Source organism: Stegodyphus dumicola, chromosome 1 (genome assembly GCF_044657685.1).
Source record: "Stegodyphus dumicola isolate Sdum_Otavi_A_Nest chromosome 1, ASM4465768v1".
NCBI classification, from domain to species: Eukaryota; Metazoa; Arthropoda; class Arachnida; order Araneae; family Eresidae; genus Stegodyphus; species Stegodyphus dumicola.
In genome coordinates, this window is record NC_140768.1 from 234,172,451 (window position 1) to 234,200,353 (window position 27,903).

General features: G+C 34.8%; 1 protein-coding gene across 1 annotated transcript in view; it reads right to left on the reverse strand.

Annotated features, from left to right (window-relative positions):
* LOC118194609 (vitamin D 25-hydroxylase-like) overlaps window positions 1-27,404 on the reverse strand; it is a 42,927-nt gene extending 15,523 nt beyond the window's left edge. The window contains exons 1-5 of the mRNA XM_035365784.2: window positions 27,183-27,404; window positions 20,106-20,230; window positions 6,586-6,692; window positions 3,515-3,816; window positions 3,039-3,160 (exon numbers count right to left, since the gene is read on the reverse strand). Of these exons, the coding sequence (XP_035221675.2) occupies window positions 3,039-3,160; window positions 3,515-3,816; window positions 6,586-6,692; window positions 20,106-20,230; window positions 27,183-27,400 (874 nt within the window). The 5' untranslated portion in view covers window positions 27,401-27,404. The remainder of the gene's footprint in view (window positions 1-3,038; window positions 3,161-3,514; window positions 3,817-6,585; window positions 6,693-20,105; window positions 20,231-27,182) is intronic.
* Between the last annotated feature and the right edge of the window lie 499 nt (window positions 27,405-27,903).

The window sequence follows — 27,903 nt, forward strand, 5'->3', positions numbered from 1 at the left end:
AGATAAAGATGGTCTCTTACGGGTGGGAGGACGTCTTCGAAATTCATCTTTAGCATTTAACATCAAACATCCTGTCATACTTCCTTCTCGACATAAATTTAGCGAATTACTAGTGAAAGAAATTCATATTACTTACCTTCATGCTGGTCCTTCGTTATTATCACACCTCATCAGACAATCTTACTGGATAATTGGAGGGAAGAAACTGATACGCAGTTGTGTCAACCATTGCTTAATATGTCATCGATTTAAAGCTGCTTCAAATCCGCAATTGTTGGGTGACTTACCTGAACATCGTGTGACTTTGGAACGACCTTTTTACGCATCTGGTGTGGATTACGCTGGTCCTATTACCATGAAATTTAATAAGGGTCGTGGCTCTAAAACAACGAAAGGCTATATAGCTCTGTTTGTTTGCTTGTCAACTAAAGCTGTGCATATAGAAGCAGTCAGTGACCTGACGGCAGACTCGTTTATCGCTGCACTTAGACGTTTCATTTCACGTCGCGGTGCACCACGGCACATTTACAGTGACAACGGTACCAATTTTGTGGGAGCATGCCGAAAACTACAAGAACTAAATCAGATTTGGTCTTCCTTGTATGCAACGGAATCGGTTTCCCGAGAACTAACTAAGTCATCTATTGAATGGCATTTTATACCGCCTGCTTCGCCCCACTTCGGAGGAATATGGGAAGCCGGCATTCGCTCAGCGAAATTTCATCTGAGAAGAGTATTGAAAGAGACTCTTTTAACCTACGAAGAGTTGTCAACACTACTTACCCAGATCGAGGCTATTTTGAATTCACGTCCACTTACTTACGTGAACGATACTGATATTGACTGTATTAATGTTTTAACCCCTTCTCATTTCATTACAGGTGATACTTTAACTTCCTTTCCAGAGAGTCACCAGACTTTACGCACAAGGAGTTCTAGGTGGGAACTTGTACAGAATCTACGTCTGGGATTCTGGAAGCGATGGAAAAAGGAATACTTGACTTCGCTTCAGCAGAGATCCAAGTGGCAGCACAACAGACCCAATCTAAAAATCGACACGGTGGTTCTTATCATCGAAGATGGATCTCCACCGCTAGCTTGGCCTATTGGACGGATCATCGATGTCCATCCGGGCAAGGACGGCTTAGCTCGCGTAGCCACTGTCAAAACTAAAACTGGTGTTTTCAAAAGAGGAATTAATAAACTTTCACCGTTACCTGTATATCAGGACTAAACCTGATAGGGTGGGAGTATGTTTACTGCCACGCCTATCGAATTAATTTCTACCTTTTCGTTGCCCTGCGTCGGCAACATGCTTTTGAGATTTGTCGTTCGTAGGATTCGGTCGCTAAAAGCGTAGCTGGCCTGTAACGGTTGTAATTCTTATTTTATGCTTATCTGTACTTCTGAATTATTACTAAATGTTTACGTGTGAATGTTATATTATTAAATGTATTCAGTTTGGTTGAAATAGACCGAGAGTGGCTGAATTTATTAAGTATAATCAAAGTCGAAACTGCGTCATCCATGTCGGCGCCATTCTAATACGATGTACGTAAACAATCATTGTGTAATTTTTTTTGAGTAAATATATAGTTTTCTACTAAAAATATTCTAAGGTTGATAATGGTGAAATATTTATCTGTTTTAGAGAACTAACGCACAAACCAAGTTTCCTCTCAAACTCCTTTAATTTCTCATGGGATATTTATAATAGTCAAAGAATTACCTTGTAGACAGAAATGTTTATTTTACTTTGAGACTGCACCTGAAAGATATGCTAGTGTATTTAGCCACATGTCATTCGCAAGCAATGGTATAAAATCTTATCACCTTCATTTACGAATGACAGGGCAGTTTTGCAAATCTAGGAGGATCACTTGCGGTATCCAGACTAGAATTTGAGAAACAGTGTTCTACGGTAATTTTTCAAATATCCGCTGTAAAATGTTCAAGCTTATTATCTACATCAACTTGTGTACATGTAATCAAAAGCATGCTTAATTCGTATTGCAAATAGTGTATTTCTAATGTATGGGATGTCGCAAAAGTTTGATTTGAAAAAGACTATAACGAACAAAAGTTTGAAAGATTTCAACGTTTTCTGAAGTATATCTTAAGCTGTATATATAAAACATGCAAATTTTATATATAGATTTTCTTATGTTTGTTTACATTATAGAAAAAAATAATAAAAACTTGAATATATTAAATTTATTTTAAAAGATTCTGCACTTTTGTAGTGTGAATATATTAAATTTATTTTAAAAGATTCTGCACTTTTGTAGTGTGACCTTAACTGTAAAATAGATTTTGTATCTCAGGAAACAGGTAAAAGTTCCTAGTCTAAATAATATGAAAGGTATTGTTTTAAATTCAAAAGAAAAGATCGGTGCTTAGTTAAACGAAGCTTTCAAATCCTTATTAAAATTTTCTGTGTAACAATTATCTTCTCTAGCTGAACATAAAAATCACTTCCTTCTGTCTAAAAGATATAATATTTTAGTATCTGAACATGAAACATACTTTTAGACTAGCTTGCTCGAAGCGCCATTTTACCGCATCAGAGGATCGAGGATTTTGTCTCTTATTAGAAGAATATCCCTTATGGTACCATCTATTGGCAAACATTGTCAACCATAATTCGAACAGATTCTTGCAACAACAATTCACTTTCCGTACAAAATACAGTTTGCGCTACTAAACGAATACGTTCACACGGCAGTAACACATGCTTTAAGCTATTTAGCCTTTTGCCCTAAAATTAACAAGCATTTATCTTAAGTCTTAAAATTCCAAAAATATTAGCCCAAACTACTATCTTGAGACTCTGAGAAACAACCCATGTGAAAATAATTTTATTTATGCTTTTATATTATAACATAAAGTAGATTTTTTGTTTTACGAAACATACAGAAAGCCCTTGCTTTGAAAAATGTAACATATTATTTTAAATTTAAAGCAAAACATCAGTGTTCGTTTATCGCTATTAAAGTAACAAAAACTGGAATATTATGAAATGCTTTATAGTTTATTACCGCTAAACGTGCTTTTGATATTCTTCTGTTTATGTCTTTCCATTTCCTTTAAATAACCATCAAGAAACATCGCTTCGCAGCTGTCGTTCGCCAACACTTTCTTACGAGCCTCCATTTCGCTCCTGCAATACACAAAAATAGTGTCATAAAATTCATAATTAAAAGGCATTTCAAAAATTGAAAGATAAACGGTTTTCCTTCGGACAAACTTGATTCAACAGGCAGATATACAAAGTAAGAAAGGCACAAGTAAACATTTCTTTCCCTTAAACATAGACGCAATGGTTATTTTTACAGAATAAGAATATAGGCAAAAGAATAAGACATTAGAAAAGAATATGGCATTTTTAAACATCAGGATTTTCAACCCTACTCGAAATAACTAGAGTAATATGAGTAATGGTTTTTTAACAAAGGGTGTATTGGAAATCAGCGGCATTAGAAAGCCAGAAAGTAAATAATTTAATTCAACTTACTTCAAGAAATTGTAAAAGCGAACCATTATTTTTCTTTCTTTGCCATGTAGTGTGAAGCCAAGCTTAGCAATTAAATATAATAGTGTTGGGAAGAAAGTGACAATTCCAGACTGTCGATATATTCGTGAAACGGATTCCACAGCGCTATCCACTAGAATTCTCAATGGATCACCAACTGGAAGACGTTTTCCAAAGACCAAAGTTGTTATAGTGTTGGAGACACTTGCAGAAAGGAATCTATAGATATTTACAGGTTTTCCTTCTTGAGTTTTGAGCCAGTCTCTGAGTTCCTCCACGTCTATCTAAAAGCAGAAAATGTTTTCGTATTATTTTCTGCAACAATGGTAGAAGAAATTTCAATTTTATTTCTGGGTGCTCAAATCAGTATAAAACCTGAAATAAAAGGGAAACGATTTAGAGAATACACTAACACTTAGACTATTTTTAAATCTTCCTTAGAAAAATTTATACCTCTATGTTTCCACAATGGCAAGGATTGTTTGAATAAAGATCTTGTGAATTAGTGCCATAACTTGTGAAATAATTTAAAATTGCATTAAATACTTCAAATTTAACATCGATTTAGCATTTTATCGAAATTTAACATTGATGCGGAGAGAAAACTCAAATTTTGAAATAGCAGCTATGTAACAATAGTGGAATTTCTGCAAGTCATAAGAAGGAAATGATTATCATATAAAATTACCTGAAATCAATTTAAAAACCAATTCTTTATTAAAGACATAAAAAATTAATTTTGCCATCCTCAAGTCTATGATTTTGTTTTTACATCAGAACTGTAAAATTGCGGCATTAACAGAAAGTAAACTAACAGATTACTTTAACTTGATTTAGATTTTTCTGAAATTTTTCAATTAATTGGAAAATCCTTGGAGAGGATTTTTCGTTACGTTAATCCATTAGGATTCCTTAAGTTTTGTTAGTTAATTCCTTGGATTTCTCTAATATTTTAGATAAAGTTACTTTCCTGTCCTTTCTGAATTTCAGCTTGCAAATTTCGGCCACAGCGTATTTTCAGAATCGCGGTCAAATGCAAATGAGGATAAAGGATATTTAACGGTGAAATTCTAGTAACTTCATTAGACAGCCAGAGATTTTATGTAGCGCGCATTAACCTTTTGGCTATACTCTTTCTAAAGTTATTTTTACGAACGGCCGTACTTAAAGCTCTGGATAGCTTCGCCGTTAGTTAGCGTTAAGGGGCCAACTCTTGTAGAAGTTTGATAGCTTGGGCTATATCTCCTTAGTTAAGTTTAGTTACGCTTTATTCCTTAGTTTCCTGAGTTCCAGCCCGAGTAGAGGCTGTATTGTAAATTCCAAGAAGGAGTCGACTCTTAAACTTTATTTAGAATAATAAATGGTATTTAACCCTTCTTGAGTATCTGTTCTCTGTCTACTGAACTAAAGCGATTATTCGCTTACCAGTTCTCAAGGTTCCTTAACTTCAGCTGTAACATAAAAGATAGGAATCTTACAACATAACAATATTATTACGGATTTGGTATATAAAATAGCTAATGTTAGTTGAGTTATAAATTAAATTGTTTTATTCCCCGTGCAGGGTAGCGCGTGATGAATATTAAAGGAAAGCTAAGCCGGAAAATTAAAAATACAACAGCACGTGCATTTAACATTTAATAAATAAATATCTTTTTTGATTTCGAGAAAGTTCCAGAAAATTCTCGCGCGCGATTTAAAATCTTATAAAAGGAGAAAAACCTCTTAGTTCGTTGTTATTTTAGTTAGTTTGTTGTTGTTTTAAGAGTTTGTTTAGAAAACTGCTCTTGTTGACTAGCGAATTCGCGGATTAGCTTTCTCTAGCTGTTTTGAATTAAGTTCTCTTGAACGTTTGAGTAGTTAAAAGATAACTACTGTGAGATATTGTAATACTGAACGTATATCTGAGGAAAAGTAAGCATTTTTGTTGTGATAATAATAAATTTTGTTCATTTTCATCGGACTTGTACATTCAATTCATGCATTCAATGCATTCAATTCGAACGAACCCGTACACACGCAACAATATGATCGTCGGCTAAATGATGGGAAAATTGTGTCGAAGTACAAAAAAGTTACTATAAAAACATTTTTTTAATCACTTCTTTCAAAATATAGTGAAACGTTTGGTTCTTTCTTCGTACTTAGGCTGAAAAATCCCTTTTCCGCGCTAAAGAATATCTAACTTATAAAGGTACCGAACTATCAGCTAACTGTAGACAATTTTTCTGTAAAATAAAGCTTTAGACCTTTCTAATTTGACTATGAATTTTATCGTGTGCCTTTTCATACTTTCCTTTTTTATTTGGAATGACGCGTGTCCTGTCTGTATAAATACTGACGAATTAGGCCTCAATCCTTTGAAAAGTTCTCACTTTATTGGAAAATACTGTAAGAAAACTAAATTACCAATCCCTGATTTTCGGTTGAGTTACCGAAGATGATAAGCAGTTTCGGATACCTTGCCGTTTAGCGCAGAAAATTACTTTTCAGTTAGAATTTCAGTTTACGCCATTCAGAAGCACTTTGAGATTGAAATGTTGCAGCTGTTGAATTAGTTGCAGCTGAGTTACGGACGCTGGTAATTAGCTTCCGATATCTTAGTGTTCAATAAAGTAAATTCTCTTTGAGATTGAACTGGATTGGGATTCCGACAGGCGCATCATTTACAGTATAAATATTAGTAATATAAGTATTAAATATTAAGTACAGTATAAGTGTTAATAGAGCTGCAATAAAGATTTGGTATTGTTTTTTATGGATTTATTTATTTTTTTAATTATAACAGAGCTTTGTTAAGGCTTAACAAGTGAGTGATGGATGTCTTTTCAAACATCCATCACTTTGATAAGGGTAATGCTTCATGGACCATGAGAAGCAACATAGTATTTAATCTAGCTTTTAAAAAATTCAGATGAATACGGTACTTTATGCAACATTTCCATAGATTTTAAAACAATTGTTTTAAATATAATCGTGTAATAACTAAACTATTTCTAGAGAGTGCTTGATTTAACTAAATTTTATTTTTAAGTATGGCAAAATGTATTTACCATTAATGAATGTTCCCACTCGCTCTTTGCTAGTCCAACTTCCCTCAAAGCCTTCATACTGAATCGTCTTTGCTCTACCCATTCTTCTCCGTTTGCGCCTACAAAACCTGCAGAATTGGGAAAAAATTGTGAAGAACTATAGATACTCTTCTGTAATGTAAATGAATCTTTTTAACATGTTTTTGAAGCTAACTAAGTTTTTCTCTTCAGATGAGTGATCGCACTGACCATCATGATGTCATGACAATATATATATATATCTCATAATTTTATAAACCACTTTCAACACAACAGTCCAATTATATGAGATCATCTTACAGGAAATACCTTTTAGCATCTAGAAGGAATAGTTAATATACACAAAGGAAGAACGTATCCTATCAAAATAATATATCCATCATGTGCACAGTAATTTATAATAGCTAAAAATAGCAATTTGTTTAGCTGCCAAGCTATGTGAAGTAGTAAAACTGAGTGTTTGTTTGTGGCGAGCAACACGCGCACCTGACCATATGTGTTCCTATGGTTAATAGGGCTTTTCCAGTTACAGGTACAAGCACAGTACATTAGTAAACACAGTGTCCACAGTACGAACTTACACAGTATGTAAATTCCTACCCGGCATTTATTTTCGCAGTCGTTGGTCTTAGACATCTAGTGACAAAAATATGTGAAATGTTTTAAATATTCAACTTTTAGGTTTTTCAATTTAAAAATATTGCAAATTTTCTTTATTATTCCTTTAATTATTTATTTTGTTTGCCGAGTTTTTACAGTTACATTATAAAACATGAAAAATAAAGCTGGAAAAGTTTATACACCAGAAAAATTGCTGGAAATATTTCATTTTAAAGTTCTCCAACATACTCAGGAGTTGCAAACAAAGTGAAAGCAAAGTTTCCATTTGTATATAACTAAAAATAACATAGGAGTCTAGAAATGGTTTCGAACGTTTATAGATTACGTGACGAGCATTTATAGGCTGAATGTACTGGAAAAATCAGACTGATATACTTTTTTTATTACGGAGATCTCATTAACAGAATCTTACAAAATTTGTGTTCTGGGAAATAATGAGAAGCTGCAGTATTAATACATCGTACAAGTCATTACATTATTTGCAGGAAATAAAACATTAAAAATGCTTCTAGTTTAACAAATTTGTATATGATTATTAAATTACGTTTTTAAAATAAAAAAAAAGAAATTTCATGAGAATATTAATAACGTTATGGTATTCATGTTTAAATTTTACTAAAGAAATTTTACTATAATTTCTTTCTTTCTTTTCTGCTTTTTTTCGCCATGACGTTCGCTCATTTCAGTGGAAAGTAGTTCTGTTATAAAGTGCAGAATTGGAGAGTAGGGTTTTGTCCAGCTGCTGCCGCCCTGAAGATGCACTTTGAGAAAGTTTTTTTTCTGCAAGAGCAGAAAGTGCTTGGTAAATGTGCGTGCTCGAAATTCTCTCAAGAGCTAGGACATCTTGTAGTCTCTGCCATGGATTTGATTTAAAGTGTAGAATTTATACTCTTCGTAAAATAAAGCTTTCTGTGGAAACCAGGTCCAGGTTGGCTGGGTGAAACAGGGTTGGTGTTAACAACTGAGCCGCGTTTTGTTTTGTGTTTAAAAGCATTTATTTTAAATTAATTATAAACACTTAAATTCCCTTAATTAAAAACCAATGAAATTATATTTGTATCAACTGAAAATAAGGCAAATTTTTTAGCAATAAATAAATAAATAAATGAAGAGGAAATCATTTGATCATGTTGAAGTAAATTTATCAAAATCAGTTTTTACATATGACCAACTGTATTTAACAATGTGCAGTTCAAAACTGCGTACTAGAGACCATGCTATTTATTGAAACAATAAGTTATACCTTTTTTAGAAACAACTAACCGGAAGTAATACTAAAAGTTTTTTGCTGTTTAAAATATGGGATTGGAGGGAAATGATGCATGAGCAACACCAGACATTTGATGCTCTGTTTAACATTTTTAAGTTACAAGATGTTTAAGGCTTCATAACGTTTCTAAGATTTGTACGTTGAACCGGTTATGATGATTTGGATCTTTTCTTGAACTTCTTTCCGTATTCCTCACCAGAACGCAAATTAATGTTTAGAGTATAGTATATGCTGTTAGGCTTTTGGATCTTAGTCAGAGAGAGAGAAAGGGTTTCTGGCATTTGTGCTGAGTTGTTAGATTCTGCTAGTTCTATCTAAATGTAATTATGCCGGATTTGCATTCTCTCTTAGACAGTACTTATGCGTCAGTAAATTATTTGAGCAAGCTTGTAGCTTAGTATTTAATAGTATAGTCTTAAATTATTTTATAAAAGTTTTAAATTTAAGTATCTGACATTATTTAATTTATATAGCTACAAAAAGGAATCTAACTGTAGCACAAGTCATGCCTTTATCTTAAAAGTTCAGTTTAATAAAAAGGTTGTTCAAATTTTTGCGAATCTTTGTCGTACTGATTCGATTTGTCGCATAGCGATTATTCGGTATTTGTCTGGTAAGGATGTAGGACTAAAGTTCAATATTATGCCAAATACAATAAGTGGCTCTCGAACTAATTACGAACCATGGCGCAAGACAGCGTTGCTTTTAGCTTACGTCTCCCCAAGATTTTAAGTTTTTATCAAGCCAGAAAGTCCGATGAAAGGCTTCGGTTCATCTTAGACACCATGCGATCATCAATGAAACCGGCCGTCTCTTTCGACGTTAGGAGTTCGGTAACGACCTTCCTGGAACAATTCGAAACACATATTTTACTATATCTGTTGGATAGTTACAAAGGGTCACCCTATCAACCGCTGCACAAGGATAGGGTACCTAAATCAAGTTCATCGATAGCGTTTGTGATATGCTGTTTCAGCTCCGTTATATCAACAGGACGGGGAAGGATGAATACCTTGTCCTTTAGGTACCCCTTCAGGAAGAAATTGCAAGTAATTCAGGTCTTCTGGGTCACCATTGGGTATGGGGCATGTTGTAGTCTGTGGCTCGTCCAATGTATCGGTGTGTGAAATGTTCATCGAGGTAATGCAGAATTGGAGTTCCCAATGACGTGACATGTTGCTTTATTGGTGAAAACTAAACGATCGGCAAAATCGTCATTTTCAAAATGAAGTTGCGTATCGGCACAAAATTCAAAGCGCATTTGTTTGCCAAAATCACTCAGACTTTGCAACACCTGCAAAGTGCAGGTGTTATTGCAGGTGTTGCAAAGTCATAGAGTAAAATATAGAATATAATAGAGTCATTATATATATATATATATAATGAATAGAATATAATAGAATTTTCTGGTTTAGAATCATTTTCTGGTTCATTCTCAAAAACTCTCCAGACAACATTTTGGGCTGCCCTGCGCGCGAGACTTAACCGCATATGCAGGTTCCCGTCCCCTAAGAACGAGGCGCGGAGGTTAAACTTCCGCCCTCGCACCTTGGAGAACAGAACGCACCACCTGGGATCACCAGACGGCACTGGTCATCGATTTGCTACCTACCAGTCGCTCGGGCTATCAGTCGCAGCGGGACATTACCCAGCTTACCCGGGGACGCTACTCCCCGGGCTACTAGAAAATTCTCCGAACAGTGTGCTGAGAAATCTGAACTTCACGACTAACCTTCCGCGTTGATTTTCCCGGGCTTCGTTGAATGGCGGTGCAAACTCTATCGGCGACTTCTTGGAATACAGACGTACAGTTGGTGGTCCAGGACTTTTGCACAAACAGCCCGTAGTTTTAAAATTTTCATGCCACTGATAAACATATTTTCTAGTTGAAGGCTCTTTTCCGAATTGTGATCGAAAATTCATTTGTACAGCAGTTGCGGATTCCGTTTTGCTAAATTCTAGAACACAAAAAGCCTTCTCCACTGCAGACTGCTATTTTGACTGACTAGTCACATGGCATGCCCGTTATTGCTTATGTCACTTCCATCAGGGTCTAGACACAAACGTTAAGGGTATGTCTACCATGTGGTTTTCTGAGGTGATGCGCGTCTTTGACTGTCACTGTTTTACAGCATCTGGAAAAGTGTATACTTCTTTATGAATCACACTGTATTATGTTGACCATCTAACTTTCATGTTTGGAATTGCTAGTTGTATCCAGCTATTTGTGGGAGAATATTTTGAATGTATTTGTCAAAGGATTTCCATCGCCGTCCTGGTTCGTAATTTTCTTTTTTCTATAGTGATTAGTAGAGAATAAAACTAGCTTCTTTTAAAGGATTTGCTTTTGATTTCTGTATATATTTAAACACACTGCCTTTAAACATAGAGACAGAGGCAGAGGCTACCTATGTACGAATCATCCATCACAGACAAGAAGCCACATATGCAAGAATTACGTTCAGAACAACAGACTATGAACTCCCTGGCAGTGTGCAACACATCCACCCTGCCATCAAAGGTAGCGCGATCCATGTCAAAATCCAACATCAGCAATCGCACTCCAGACAACACACTTCCTCTGCGATTACACAACTGTTCACTGATGGATCAAAACATGATCAGGGAGTGGGCTGCGCATTTGCTCACTACGAACATGGCACACTAGTAAAGGAATGGAAAGGACATCTCACTAACAGCAATAGTATCTTCCAAGCAGAAGCACTAGCAATATTGAATGCGCTACGACATGCCCTCAACCTTTCCCTTACCAATGCGACTTTCTTCACGGACAGCATGTCAGTGCTACACGCACTCAGGGATCATCACCACCCATCATCATAGATATACAGAAACTTTTACGCAATAATCATCAAGCCAGCTTTAACATGGTATGGGTGAAAGGACACTCCGACAACGAAGGGAATGACGTCGCAGACCAACTAGCTAATGAGGCTGCCTACAACATCCACGCTCAAACTATAAGAGCCCCTACCCCCGTCTCACACCTCAAGAAAACTCTGCGTAATATCTGTAAAGAAAAGTGGCAAGAAGAATGGAATAGTGGCGACACATGGAGAAGGACGTATAACTTCCTACCAAAGGTAGACACGGAACGTCTTATAACAATAGCCCGACTGACAGAGTACATAACGGGTCATGGCCCATTTCCATCTAATTTTATGCGTCATGGCATCTCAACATCTCAACATCTGACAATTGTGTCTGTGGCATGCTAGGTTCTCCCGAGCACTACCTATTTGACTGCGGTCTAACAACAAACCACCACTTACCACATCCAACGAATGATAGAACACTTTACTATCGTTTCATAATCAAACACCCGCCAGCTATAAGGAGTATCTGCGCAGTTGTACAGCAAATCAACGCCTTAGGGCAAGACATTTGCGAGCCACAATAGCATGGTACTGCAGACAATGTACTCAACGATTAGGTATTCGCAGTATGTACACATTCTGTAAGCGCCACATTCAATTTCGAGCCTCATGTAAACATCTGCTTTCAATAGCCAGCAACGAGCAGAAATAATGTTACTGACATGTTTATCTGTGTAAAGCACTGGGCACCCATTGGAAAAATGTGTTATCGTAAATCGAAATATATAATATCCGTACAATGCACGAATGTAGTGTAAGCAACGAAATATGTAAATCATACAACAAAAGCCCTAATGAAAGTATGTACATTATGTATTATGGGTATTATTGTATTATGGGAACTGAGCATATTTCCGCACAGCGCTTCTGCTTTACGCACACCTTACTATGTCTCATATGTTTCTTCTGTGTGATATTTGCATTTATGTGCTCTACGTGTTTCCATATGTATTCTAGTATGTGTCATCATATGCATTTTCGTGTGTGTTTTTATGTCTTTATGTTACGTAATTACAAGTGTGTTTTTATGCTGTTACGTTTAATTTTGTATATCTATGTGTTTCAGCTTATAGGAGTGTTTTAGTGTTTTAATGCTATCCTTTATATTCTTTTTAAGTTACTTTGTGTTATTAACAACGTCCTATGTAAAATCCACTTGACATCTAGCCCCTGTATGGCCATGTAAACTCCCGGTGCAGGGACAGGGACAGGGAAAAGTGGACGGAGCACCAGAACTTCGTCAGTGACTTTTACAGGTGTTGCTCCGCCGCACTACTGTACCCCGCTGGGCTTTTAGTTGGCCCGCATCGGATGCTAGCCTACCAAGACATTTACATAGTAATTTTACATTAATATTAGACTTACGTATTGAATATACAATTACAAAGACATAGTATACAATTATTGCAAAGAAATTAACCTATCAACAAAAGTTGGATTATGGCAGATTGAAATAACATAATTACTTCGAACATACATACAAACTTTTATTGTACATTGTACTTCATACAAACAATATATTTACATTAGTATATCTAGTTACATCGAATTAAAATAAACATCATTTTAAGGAGCTAATTGAAGATTTTTTTGTTTTTTGTGCATTTTATCATACTTAGTTGAATTACTAAGGCGAATTCTCTTATTAATACATTTCCTTTCATTTTTTTAACTTGTTACACACAAATGCATCAGCACTGAAGTCTTACATTATTATTTTTGTAAATTAATGTATCATAAATACAGAAAATATACATTAGAAAATCACATAATACTTACATTTACACCAATATATCTAATAGAGTCGTATATTATTTACATTATTTTTTAATTAATGATTTAATTATTACACTAATACAGTCCAAATTCTTAATGTAACTATTTTATAAAAACTATTTATACCATATTTAGCCTGTTTCAGACACTTGCAATATTTCTGAAATCTTGCATTATTTTTGCAAGTTGTAGAATAAGAGGTAATAATACAGATGCGATAGCATCTTGACATATGTCTTCTCTTTTATATGCAAAAAGTTTCTTCATAATCAAGGAAACCTTTTGTTGTAAATGAGGTATCGTTAGCATGCATTTAATGTACTCAGGCGTAATTTGTGACCTTCCTTTGCAGTGTAGCTCTTTTGTGAGCTGGCACTTGAAAATATAGTGCTCTGGGTCTTCCTTTTCCCCACATACGCACTTGTCTGATTCGCTCAAATTTCGTGCAAAGTAGTACGTGGGGAAAGGACCATGTCCAGATAAGAATATGTTGATGAAGAAGTTATAAGAGATTGGATCATATGTGGGTTTCTTGTAGAATTTGAAAAGCCTTCTACCTACTTCTGCATTTTCCCATTCAGTTTGCCATTTTTTTAATGTAATTTTTTTCAACATATGTTTCACATACGATTTAGGGAATGGGACATTGATTGGAGGTAGAGATGGGTCTTGAGCTGCATTTTTAGCAAGCGCATCTGCCCTTTCATTTTGGGCTTGTCCAGCATGCGCTTTTACCCACTTTATTTTTATAGATGTTCTCTTGCGCTGTGATAATAAATCGTAGATATCTTGCACTATTGATGATTTGTTTCTTGCATCATTGACAGCTTTAATTGCCGCTTGGCTATCACTGTAGATGGTAACATATGTTAGATGCTTTTGATGAGATCATAGAATAGCGTGTTTTATGGCTGAAAGCTCAGCTTGGAAAACGCTGTTGTTGTTCCTTAGGTGTCCTTTCCATTCTGTTGTATCTTGTTCTGAGAGGAGTGCAAAGAACGCGCATCCTACTTCTTCGTTTAACTTTGACCCATCTGTGTACACGACTGGAAATGAAGGTACACTGAGGGTGTCTTCTTTTGTAGATATTCTGAGTTTTGCATGTACTGCAGGGTGTCTTAGGTAAGGATTTCGTGGCTGTTCAAAATCAAGGAGGCACAGGTTTTGATCTTCTACCTCTATGTTTTTCTTGAGGTGGAATAACGTAGCTAAGTCTGCATCTTCCTTTGCTTTCAGGTGGAGGGGTGGGATTCCTGTTAATACACAGAGAGCTGCCGTTGAGGTAGTTCTGTATGCTTTTGCTATTTGTAAGAGGAAGGGGCGTTGGATCGAAGCTAAGAGTCTTTTCTTTTTCACTGTCATAGGGTGAGTCCATGCTGATGCCCCGTAGAGGATTATTTTTTCGATCACGGTATTATAGAGAATGTTTTGCATCCTCGACTTGAGGCCCCACGTCGTGCCTTGCATCCTTGCGAGGGCTCTAGAAATAGTTTGGGTCTTCTTCCGAATTTCCATGAGGTGTGGGATCCAAGAAAACTTTTGGTCAATTTTCAATCCGAGGAATTTGATTTCTTTTGAGATCTTGATTCTTCTATTATTGATTTTAATGCAAGGTAGCCTTTGTAGCGATTTGCCCGGTTTTGGAAATAAAATAATATGTGATTTGGGCTCTGAAATTATTAGTTTTTGATTGACGCAGAGGGAATGGAATATGGAGAGAGTCTCGTTACTATTCTTTTCTAGTATGTCTCTTGAATGCCCATTTGTTACAAAGGCCACATCGTCGGCAAAGGCGATGAGCTTTGTATGGTCCGGCCACTTGTAGGAGGTGATATAATTGAAGGTGATGTTCCACAGGTCTGCACTTAGACAAGAGCCCTGTGGACAGCCCCTCGTTATTCTTCTTTCTACTATACAGTTGTTGCTGATGATTATCGTTGCTCTGTTTGTTAGGAAACTATTCATTAGCTTGAATATGTTCCGAGGGCATTTAATGTTGCGCAAGGCTTCAAGGATACCAGGCCACCACAAGGAATCAAACGCATTTTTGAGATCCATTCAGAGTACTGCTGTATGGAGAGCTGAAGATTTGTTCCTACGGATCTGCTCTTGAAGTTCTACTATCGCATGTGATGTAGATTTGAGAGGTCTGAAGCCGTATTGGTTGGGGCTTATGGTTTCGTTTTTCTCTAAGTGGTGGCGTAATCTGCCCGCGATTGCACGTTCCAGAAGTTTACCTATTGCAGGTAAGAGGTTGATTGGTCTGAAGGCTTCCGGATCCGTAGGATCTTTATTATTTTTCTTGAATAGTATTGTTTGTCCCTGTTTGAGACAATTCGGGAAGACATAAAATTTGAGGCAGAGGTTTAGTAGTTTGTGGAACAGAAAAGGCATTGCGTGGTGAATTATCTTAATAATCCTGTTGTCTAATCCGTCAGGTCCCGGAGCTTTATTATTCGGAAGATACTTAATAATTTTTGAAATTTCTTGTGAGTGGAATTCCACATCGTCTGGAGTATTTGGAGCGGTATTATTGTATCTAATGTCGGAATGTGAGTGGCCATCGTCTTCTGCATTATCTTTTAGGAAAACAACATCTAGAATATTGTTGAGAATCTTTTCAGTGACATTAGCAAGCTGGCTGTTACGTGAGAGTTGATCTCTCGAAAGACCGATATGTGCGGGACTAAAAACTTTACTTGTAGCCATTTTATACAGCTGGCCGTATGTATCTTTATTACTACAGCAGTAATTCTTCCAGCTGCGTAATTTTGCTTCAGTTATTTTCTTTTTGTAATTTGCTAATTGTTGCTTGTATTTTATCCATATTTCCATTTTCAACCCTTCCGGAGCACTTTTCATTTTTCTACGAAGGGCCCTTGTATGTTGCTTTTCACGTCTTAATTCCTTTGTCCACCAGTTAGTCTTCGTAATCTTGTTGTTGTTACGGAGTTTAAATGTGTTGGTCGCTGTCTCCTGTATTGTTTTGATAATTGTTTCCATTAAATCATGGACTGCATCGGGTGATGTGCATTTATCTATAAGTTTCTCCGCATACTGAAGACATGTGGAGATTTTTCTTCCAAATTGCCTTGCTTTTTGCTTTGAGATTGAAAATCTTCTTAATTTGAGGTCGGGGATTTCTTCTGATAATTCAAATGAGATGTAGTTATGATCTGAGTGGCTTGGATCATCAAGAACTTTCCATTCTTGTATTTTATTGGAGATACTCAATGTTGACAGTGTCAAGTCCGGCCATCCTTTACCATTTGTTGTTTCAAATGTAGGAGTGTCTGAAGAGAGGTTATGTATATACAGATTGTGTGTAGCAATAAAGTCAGCTAGTGTATGTCCTCTATTATCTGTATTATTGTAATGCCACATTTGATGGTGAGCATTGAAGTCACCTGTAATCACGTGCTGTGATCTTCTGAGATTACTAAAGATATTTTCTAATGTGTGGAGATTCGGCCCCATATCCTCTCGTGGTGAGCAGTAAATGGAAGTAATTAATAGCTGTTCTGATTTACAGTTAATACTTATCGTCATCACATCTCTATGGCTTAATATAATTGTAGGGGACCATTTGGTATTGGTGACTATAATACTGGCACGTGGGTTAACTAGAGGATCCTTTTCGGTAGATTGAAATATTTGCCAGTGAAGGGGAAGGCATCTAACTTCACCTTTTACGCAATACGGCTCAGTAATGCAAATTACATCATGATTGTTATTTTCAATTACTTCACTAAGTTGTTCTGACGCCTTTTTTCCTCTGCCTAAGTTTATTTGAAGGATTCTAAGCTTGTCCTGTGGAGGCGAATTATTGTGTAAAATTGTCGTAAACAGTTGAGATTGGGGAACTGAAGGGGCGGCGGTAGTACTTGATGGATTCATGTACAGAAAGGGAAGTTTAAATTAACTTAAAAGAAACTAGGTAGTAAGCTAACTATTCTTCTTGCTTTGATGTGTAAACTGCAGCAGCTTTAACTTTTGAGATTTCCCTCTGATATAATGGGCATTTGGGGGAGAATGCAGCATGTGAAGTATTGATGTAGGTTCCATATGTGCAGTTGAACAGTTTACAGTTGATACAATCCGGTACGTCTTCTTTGCAATTCCTTATGGAGTGAGGTCCGCCACAGAAAGCGCAATAAGTCCTAAATTTGCATGCACTACCAGAATGTGAGAAATCTTGGCATCTGTAGCATCTCCTCACTCCGTAGAATTCTGCGATTGGGAGAATGCTCCAATTAATTATAATTTTCCTACGTTCAATACATTTTGATAGAGTACGAGGGGAGCATTCGAGAACCCACTTAATGGTGTTGGGGTTTTTGCCTTTTGTGTAAAAGAGAGATGAAATCTCCTCTTTATCAATCCTTAGTTGGTCAACTAGTTCTTCGAGAACTAATTTTGGTGGTAACGTATTCGGGATATTATTAATTGAGATTTTCGGTTTTTTAACCCTTGGTGTTTTTATTTCTATTAAGTTATTTGCTTCTTCGGAAACGTTTATGGCGTTAGTAATCTTGTTGAGTTCTTCCTTTGAAGTGCTGCTGATCGCGATGCCTCCATTCTTAATATTTGCTATATAATCAATATTGGCATTTATTTCTTTGAGGGAAGGATCTGATTTAGTTTCTCTGTAATATGGCATTTTAGCTCTTGCTTTGGGTATAGCAAAATAGTTGGGTTATTTTTTCTTGGTACCTTTGCTACAGCATTAGCATATGAAATTTTAGGAACATTATTATCCTCTAATAATGACGGCATTGTTTCTGTATTAATTAAGTCTGTGGTGGAATCATCGCACTGACATGTGACGGCGTGGGAGGGATGCGGAATACCTATCGGAAACGGAACGTCGCTTACGTTACTGATCCCATTACTTGTAGCAATATCTCTGAGCTCATCGAGCATCTTTTTAAGCTTTGTGAACATTCCTGGTGGGATGATGCGTTTTCCGCCTCGTCTAGTACTGGCTAGATCTAGACATGCATGATAAAGATTTACGGCTCTTATATGCGTTTCTTGGCGTACTGTTGCTGCTTTTTCCGGTGGTAAAAGCATACTTTCCGAGTTGACGGACACTGGGCTCGAAAAACGTGTAGTTTGAGCCATGCTGGAAGCTGACTATGAGGGAATTACTATTATAAATTGTGAACAGTTATACTGTGATAAGTTGCACACACTCCTGAGAAATGTCGTAGTACAGAGATAATTGAATGGAAATGCTTTCTATACGTAGAGAGCCAATTTTTTTTTTTTTTTTTTTTTTGTTTGTTTTTTTTTTTTAGGATGAATAATACCAGTATTAATTACTAATCAGATTAGATGAGTTAAATATAAAATATATAACAAAAAACAAGTACAAACATAATAATAGAATGTTAAGAACAAATAGATTCTATTCAGTGCAATAAATGAAATTAAGTAACTAATATAAGAATGTAACTTATTAAAAACATTGGTAAAATGAAATGAAAAATGTTAGGCCGAATATATATTAAGTCAACTCTGTTTGTTATTAAACTATGCAATGCCTGTGGTATAATTAATCAATTGCAGAAGCAAGGAGAATGAGAAGCGGGGACGAAAGAGTAAAAAGTCCTACCTTGGTAGCAGTACTTCTTCCGTAATTTAGACTATCTCCAAGAGAGAAAATTCTCAATTCTTGTTAAGAAAAGAGTGCGAAAACAATGAAACACTAATCTTATCACACAATATAGAGTCTGTACAAGCTGTTACTAAAATCAAAATTTCACCAAAAGCACTAAAATTGAAGTAGATGACCGATAGAGATGCAAAGTTCACTTTTAAAGTACTCTGGAAGACTTGAGAGGGAATTTCTCTGTCCTGTTTCCGTTTTCTAATTGAAAAAAGAGTGACTGCACAATTGAGGAATATCCACTGTCATAAAAACCGCAAACGTAGTGGGAGAGGCTCTTTGTTCGTAAGAGTCCTGGGGGGAAAAGGGGAACGTTGTAGATTCCTTCCTTGTGGGGATTGCTGCGGTGGGTAGAAAGGAGAAAATAAGCCAAATTTTATATTTTCTGAACTATTTGACGGAGAATCTTTTAATTTAGAAATCCTTAATCGTCATTTTCCGCTGATTGTTGTCATCGTTTTTTCATGAAAAAAGGGCTGTAAAAACTGGAGAAACCACTAGTACCTTTTGTTATCACCAGCTTTTCTTATCTCTTTGGAGCTCTTTGTCATAGTTAGCAATACGTTCAGGGATGAAACCGTACTTTTTCCTGCAATTTCACAGATGACTCATCACACCACGTGCTAGCAAATAATCTTACGTAATTAACGTAATAATAATCTGATCACTACGAAAATAGTTCCAAGGAAAACCTGACACGATTGCGCGTCCGGTGATATAAATCTTGAGAGTAAATGATGGACTAAAAAGCGATGTTGTTCTTCCCTTGCATGAACAATGGCGGACACAAAGGGCTCCCACGAGTAAACTTAATTAATTAATAACTTTTTACGTATGGATGATACAGGCTTAATCCATATATCAAAACGCATGTCTTGGCTTCCTCAATAGTATGGTATGATTTACTCAACCTAATTATGAGGACTTACGCGAAAAATGGCGAATATTGAGGAGCGTGAAAACAGCGACGCACGGCAGTTCTTCGCACGGCCACCAGCGAGTTGCTTCTTCGTGATAGTGGAGGACGTGGGACATATGCCTGTTTACCTATGTTATACGTCAGGCGTCCCCGTCCTCCATCACCTGTCACCTGTATATATTTAAAACATATCTCTTGAATACTTACTCTCAACATGTAATCAACATTTTAGTTTGCCAATTCGTGTTGTAGTTTCAATCTACCAGAAGAAGACATATAAACTTTTGAATTTTTATTTGTACTTAATCTTCGACAAAGCGATTAACAAGTATTAAAATTATAACGTACCTAAGCCCCCAGGATGAAAATCAAAATAGTGTGGCGGGCGATCTAAAAGTGCTTGCTGGTTGAAAGCCTCTTTTATAAGTTTATGATCATTGAGTACAACGACCAAAGCTCTCCCAAGATACAAACTGGAAATAAATTCAAAAAAGTATATAATAATTTGCAGCAATGTTACGTTACATAACAATACATTACGTAATTCAAGTAGTATAAGTTGAGACTTCGCGAAAACTCCAAATGATATAGATGTCTGAAATCTAATTATTTGTATCGTTTATTTTTGTAGAGTAAATAAAATTTCACTTGATATTAATTTATTATATTTACATGTTTCTAAAACATTTCTTGACAACAACATGCACTATTTCAAAGATTCAACGTCAGAAAAGCAACAAAAGCTGACTGGTGCATTAAAAAAAAAAAAAAAAAAACCTCTCCTTAGGTGGTGATACTGATGTGCACTTGTGAATTATGCAACCGGTACCTTTAGAGCGTTTCAACTGACTATGAAAACAAGTTTTACAGAATTGATTGCTGTCACTGAATTTAGTGATCATCATTTTTTCCATTTCGATCGAATTAAATTTTGTAATAAAAAGGCGTATTACATAATGTTAGAAAAGCAACAAAAGCTAACTAATTTGAACAGGTAATGCAGTATTTATTACATTTATTTTCAAAGAAACATTAAGTTAATCTAGAAAAACGTGTAGGAGATTCGATTATACATTTTTATTTTAATATTGAATGTATTATTCTTAAATTTTATTATTTTATTTCCTTGTACGAAGTAAAGGAAGTATTGCAATTTCGAAAAATTTCGGCTATCAAATTTCAACGAAAATATCCATTTTGACCGATCTCGAATCCATTCTGAACGATCTTCTTGCGTGACATCTGTAAGCGCGGACAGAATAAAGGACTCTTTTATTTTTTTCAAAACGGAGTGTAAAATGGATTCAGAAGCGATTTTTTGTGACTTCTGTACGTATATACGATATTCTAAATTATGCGAGATACATATGTATCTCGCATAATTTAGAAACAGTCTCAGAGCGTTGAAACTTTGTATGGGGGACTTGTACGTAATTACGCACACTCCCTTTTCTGTTGCAGTGGGTTGCAACATATTTACATAAATATGTGTACCCACTTTGTTACCCTTCTCCATGAGCTCAGTTTTTTTATCTTTATATGTTTATAACGATTAGTGCACCAAATTCAGTGTCTTTTCTCCCACTAGAAATAGAAGTTAACTCCAAATGTTTGTGTACTGAAAATTTTATCTTTCTGCCCGTTGACCGAATTCTTTCCTTTTGCAAAAACCTCTAATTTTAATTGTAAAAAAGTATTTTAAAATTGTTTTTAACCGTATATGGTTTTTATCTGCTTCTGTATTTTATAATTTTCAATGATGCTTTGAGTTCAATGATGCAATTAGATGCTTTGAGTTTTTATGTACTTTTTTGTCTTGCTGAGAAGTAGGAACTAAATTGAATGATAAATTGATTTCTGATGACATTCGAGGAAATAAATTTAAATGAAATGCATCAAAAATGTGTATAATTTAATAGATCGTACAAGGAAGTGGTGGTGTCCTAATCATATGTTTTATTTCGCAACAATAAGCGATCTCTTTGATGATAGTTATATACTAATTACACAGAAATGTGTTACATGTTTTTTTTTACACAAATAAAAAATCTGAGGTGTACACCACATGACTTTTATTGTACTGAATATTAAATTATATAAGCATTTTTTCTTGTATTTCATTTAAACTTATTGGATTGAATTAAATCTACTTCGTCGACAGCGCATAAACCACAATAGAATAAATGCACTCTTTTAAAATTCACTATATTTGTTTACCATAACGACACCCTGGCGCTAGGTTCACTTAACAATATTATATTTCGTTCATATTATAACTCAGAATGCAAAAAAAATTATATCATTTAAAGAATTATCTAATCGTTGCCACATGTTCTATTCAAATACTATAAAAAATCTAAAACGATGTACAAAAAGGAATCAAGCAAACAAAACAAAAAAGAAACAGTTTTTCACAGACGATTGGGTATTTCTCATTCAATTAATTCAGTTCTCACTTCGCGGCAAGGCAAAAATACATAAAAACTCAAAATATCTATATTAAAATTTACGAAGTAAATCTTAAACACTTATTTCCTCGAAAAAATTCCAGAAAGGATTAAGAATGATTTAGATGGCAATAATAAATCTAGGCGTTATCTTTGTTATTGCTAAGCTAAGTTTCTCTAGATTGGCAACAAATCCACTATTCTGCTGTTTCAAATGTAAACAAGCAATGGCCGCCATCAAAAACATTATTACGCTTAGCGGCACCTAAACAACTTTATAATTGGTGATGATTCTAAAAATACTGCATACAGATTTACTAAAGGCATAAAAACCTTAACCGGAAGATGAGAATAACATATTCAATCATTTTTAAAGCAAAAAATGTACAATTTACAAACATATAAGAGTAAAGAAACTGAGATCATTGAGCCGGGTAACAGAGTGGATATACATATAAATATATCTATATACGTTTGGTGCTGCCGATTGCAACCAAAATACGAGGTGCACATCTACATGTTATAGCAGTCCTATATACAAAATTTCAACGTTCTGAGTCTACTCGTTTTTGAGTTATGCGAGATACGTACGTACGTATATACGTTCGTACAGACGTCACGAAAAATTTTCTTCAGAATTCATTTTAAAGCAGTTTTATATTTTTTTTTGGAGGAAAAGGGTCTTAAATTCTGTCTTTACGTACAGATGTCACGCAAAAACATCGTTAAATTGCATTCGATAGCGGTCAAAATGGATATTTTCGTTAAAATATGCTGCCTGATACTTTTCGTGGTTACAATATTTCCTTTTTACTTCGTACAAGGAACTAAAAGGTAATTTTTTAGTTTGATTTCAGTAGATTTTCAAAACCAAGATTCTTAACATCTGAAATCAGATGCTAATATCTTCTGTAGACAAAAATTATAAATTAATGTTCTAGAAAAATAGGAAATTCTTGCCAGTTGATGAGACTTAAGATCTTTCATTTACTTTCCACAAAATAAAAGTGCCTTTTTCCATTAATGTAACAAAGTGCATCGTATAAAAATCATTCAGAATGTTTTTAACAGCTTGTAATGAATGTAATTTATGATTAATGTTATTAAACAACATTTCTAACATTATGTAATACGCCTCTTTTTTACAAAATTTAATTCGATTGAAATGGCAAAAATGATGATCACTAAATCCAGCTACAGCAATCAATTCTATAAAACGTGTTTTCATAGTCAGTTGAAACGCTCTAAAGCAATCAATCATATCGGTTGCATAATTCACAAGTGCACATCAGTATCGCCACCGAAGGTTTTTTTTTTTTTTTAAATGGACGAGTTAGCTTTTGTTGCTTTTCTAACATTATGTAATACGCCTTTTTTTTACAAAATTTTATTCGATCGAAATGGAAAAATGATGATCACTAAATTCAGCAACAGCAATCAATTCTGTAAAACTTGTTTTCATAGTCAGTTGAAACGCTCTAAAGCAATCGTATCGGTTGCATAATTCACAAGTGCACATCAGTATCACCACCGAAGGAGAGGTTTTTTATTTTTTTTTTTTAAATGCACCAGTCAGCTTTTGTTGCTTTTCTGACGTTGAATCTTTGAAATAGTGCATATTAGTGCATGTTGTTGTTTATGTTGATTTGTTTGTCAACATTTCACTTTTGCAAAATTTATCAAACATTGATATTCCGATTAATATTTGTGTCATGGTATCCCTCTTTATATCGAGAAAATGACTCGCTACAATTAGCATCGATTGTTATGCATTTACTAACACCTCTGTGGATTAAGAGACTTCAAGTGTATAATTTCTTTTATTGAGCTGAGAAGAAATGGAACTGTTACAATAAATCTAATATTTTCTTATATCGATGCTTGCATTCCTTTGATTTTGAGAGGGAGTTAAACTTCAAAATGCATATTGTGAATGATCTGATTATGCCTATTGTTTACATTAAAAATTATATATGATTAAGTTAAATTCATTTGTTGCGAGTAAGAGAAATTTATTCTCTTTGATGGTTATTTCTTGTGCAGACAATACTTTTAAGAATGAACAGTAATTAATGGGAAATTTAACACACTAAATATGTAGGAATGCAAATTATGAAAGCTCACTTTGAGTAAAACTGTGCATTGGCTATTACCATAGAATCTCTTTCACATAGACTTCAGTAAAACATTCTAAGACTATTTAATATATATTATACTATTTATTATACATTATGGCTATTCACGTGCATAAATATGCTCATGTATTTGATCTAACTTCGCACTTATTTTTTACAGGAACTTGCGTAGCAAAACATTTTCAATCATCTTGCTTAAAGCGCGACAAATGTCATAAGAAATGACAAAAATATTTCTGGAAGCCCATTGGTCGATTCTAGAAGCCACTCCCTCAGTGGCGATGCAGATGTGCACTTGCGAAATAAGCGTACCGGTTGGGGTAACCAAAGTTTACGTGAAGCCATGTTTTGAATATCACGAGATCGGAAGTTTCATATCTTTTGGAGCAATCAAGAAAAAACTTTATACCGCCACTGTTTTAACCATTATTAGTCTATCTTTTGCTTCGAAATGTTTGTTTACGTTCTAAATACATTTACGTTCTAAATGTAAAAATTTATGTCTCATATATTTTTCTAAAAGCTGAGACATGACCCAAACTGTCAAATTCTTAAACTTAATTTAGCTTGTTAAATTTTAATTTGAAACTATGAGCTATGAACTATGCATATAATGCATAAGATTTCCGCTTTTTTGGCAAAATGCAAAGATTCAGTCCAAATATATTCAAATTTCAATGAGCTAAGACTGAAGGAATACACGCCTCAAAAAACAAAAATTAGAAATTTGAATTTGAATCGGTATCAATCTGAAATAGCTTGTTTCCATATTCGCTTTGACTTAACCTTCGAATTTCTAATTCTGACAACGATTCTGTCACAAATCCCGACTAACTGAAGTTCAAGTAATCGAAGTTTTAGTGTATATTCACAGAATGGCAATAAAGTAATCAGAGTGTATTAAAAAATAGAAACGTTGCAGTGTTTACACGGATGCAACTTTCTGTCTTAATGCAAATACAACAGGTAAATAGACAAAAAGCTTTTAAAGTACTTTTCTGGCAGAATTCTAAGAGTAGAGTATTCACTTCTTTTAATGTTTTTTATGTCAGAAAATACTTTCCTTTGAAAAGCTACTTAATTTTTCTGGGAGGCGAAAATGATCGAAAGGAGACCAATCGAGAAAATGCCGGATGACTGAGTAGTCGTATTTATTTTCTGGGCAAAAAAGCTCTGCTAAGTATTCATTAAACCGCTGGCAAGATGTGTTTTCGTGCAATACAACGCATCTGGAAAAACGGTTTCTGACAAAATAACCTAACATCAAAAATGGTCTGCTTAATTCTAGGTCATGTAAATGTCAGTTATTTTGCAAAACATTGAAAACTGCGGACCTGTTTTGGCACCACATCTTGTAAAACGAACTTAATGTTACTTAATCTAAACACATGTTTAATGTTCGCAGATTAAAATTCACTCTTACAAAAAAAAAAAAAAAAAAAAAAAAAAAAGAAGTTTTTTATTAATATTCTTTATAAATTTAAAACTAACTTTTCCTGTTTATTAATAAATCATTAATACCGATCATTAATAAAAATGAGGATAAAAAAATTCTATATGGATAATCTTCAGTAAACGTTCTTTGAAATTTTAGGTTAGAAATAACTCCTGAAATTCACTGAAGAATATAACAAATTGCATTATCCACCTTTGGCATTCATATCATAGCTGAACAAGTATGCTACATTTCAAAACTTGCAAGTACATAAATTCACGCATATCACCCCCCAAAAAAAAACTTTTCCTAAAAATTTACAAATTTTCAATTTTCTTTGGATAGCCATCAATGAGCTCAGCTCGCATTCCATTTACGCACAGCTGCGGGCGCAAACGAACGTAACTCGCATTAAAAATTTACGACTGACAGGTATCGCGCGCATTTGAGAGGAATAGCTTAATCTCGCAACCAACCGAATGGATTGGTATAAATCAGAATCACTGCATGAATTGTAATTGGGTTAAACTTAAATTTCTAATTAGGAAAGGAGAAATGAAGTAAGTTTCATTTAAAAACGATATTATAAAATATATGCGAAATTCAATTAATATTACGAATTAAAATTTTAAGTGCTTAATTAAAAAATCCTGCTTTTGCGATTTTTACAAACCTCGAGACTTTGACAAAAATTTGAGCCGTAGAATCGAAATATGGGGAAACATTGACACGTCATTAAAAAAAAAGTATAATTTTGAGTCTAAATGTTAGGACATTGTCATATATAAGTCGAAAATATATCGATATATTTAATTATGGCAAAGCACTTTAGGGCTATCTGTTTAAGGGAAGGAATGCCTTCGTGAAGGAATTTCTAGGGGAAACTGGCTCGTATACACGTTACACATAGAGAAAATCACGAAAACACCCATGCAGCTATCCCGTTCGCGGGATTCGAACCTCGGACCGAACTACCAGTGTTTAGCGACTTTACCGCTCGGCCGCTGGTGGTCTCCGAAAATACATCGTAACTAGCGCTTTCGAGACATGAAAAACGCAAGTTAAATTTTGTCGATCGGCCAGTTAGAATGAAAGACGTAGAACTGTCCCCCTCTTTTCTCCAAACGGAGAAAATTTCTAAATTAGTGTTACAAAACTCAACAAATCAAACTCTGAATGAATCATCTAAAAGCAGAGAATTGCGCACAGAGTCAAAAAACATTAAATCCCATTTTATTGATTTATTTTACCTATAAACCCATTTTTAAAAGTTCATAAATTTCAAAGGCATTTTATTTAAAAGACAAAATTAAAAAAAAAAAAAAATTCTAACATTACTAAACTGAAAATCTGTAATATATGATATCAAAATTTGCAAAACAAACCTTAATATAAAAAAGCAGCGCACCTGTATATTTTTCCATACTTCTTACTTAATTTTGTAAATGTGATGAAAGATCTTTTTTCAATGAATGGTAAATATCCAAGAAAAGGCAGACCGATGGGGCCAGGTGGAAGTTTGTACCTTCTTTTGCCGTACCACCAATGCAAGGTGACAAAAGCTAGCAAAAAAATTCCTAAAAGGATTGGGGCGATGGCGTTGAATCCCTTTAGGTACTCCATCATATTCGACACGAAATGTATTCCGAAGAGGAATAAATTGTATATATATATATACTGCAATATAGCTATCATTGAAATGATAAGGCATTGATAATGCAAAGAAGGAAATTGCTAAATAAGCAAGACAGTACGAATGCTGTCATGATTTTTACCAGATTTAATTCTTATTTAATGGAATGTTCTATCATTTTAGTTACGCTTTTATTTCTCTTTCAAATTTCCTGCAGAATTAATTTTTTGAATCTCGATTGGTAATTAATAATCCTATTTAATTAGTTTTTTTTTTCCGTAAGAAAAAATAAATTAAAGAAAAAAAGCTTATTAATTATTTGGAAGGTTTTCCGTTTTCTTTTACAGTTGTCGGAATAAAAATGATGACCAATTTTGCATCAGCTTTTCCAGGATTAAATTTTCTCTTTAGAAGGGTTTATGTAGCTGCATTTGAACTTCTTTTAAATAATAAACTATCTCTTTACACTCCTGTCTGCGTGTTAATTTCTCTCGTT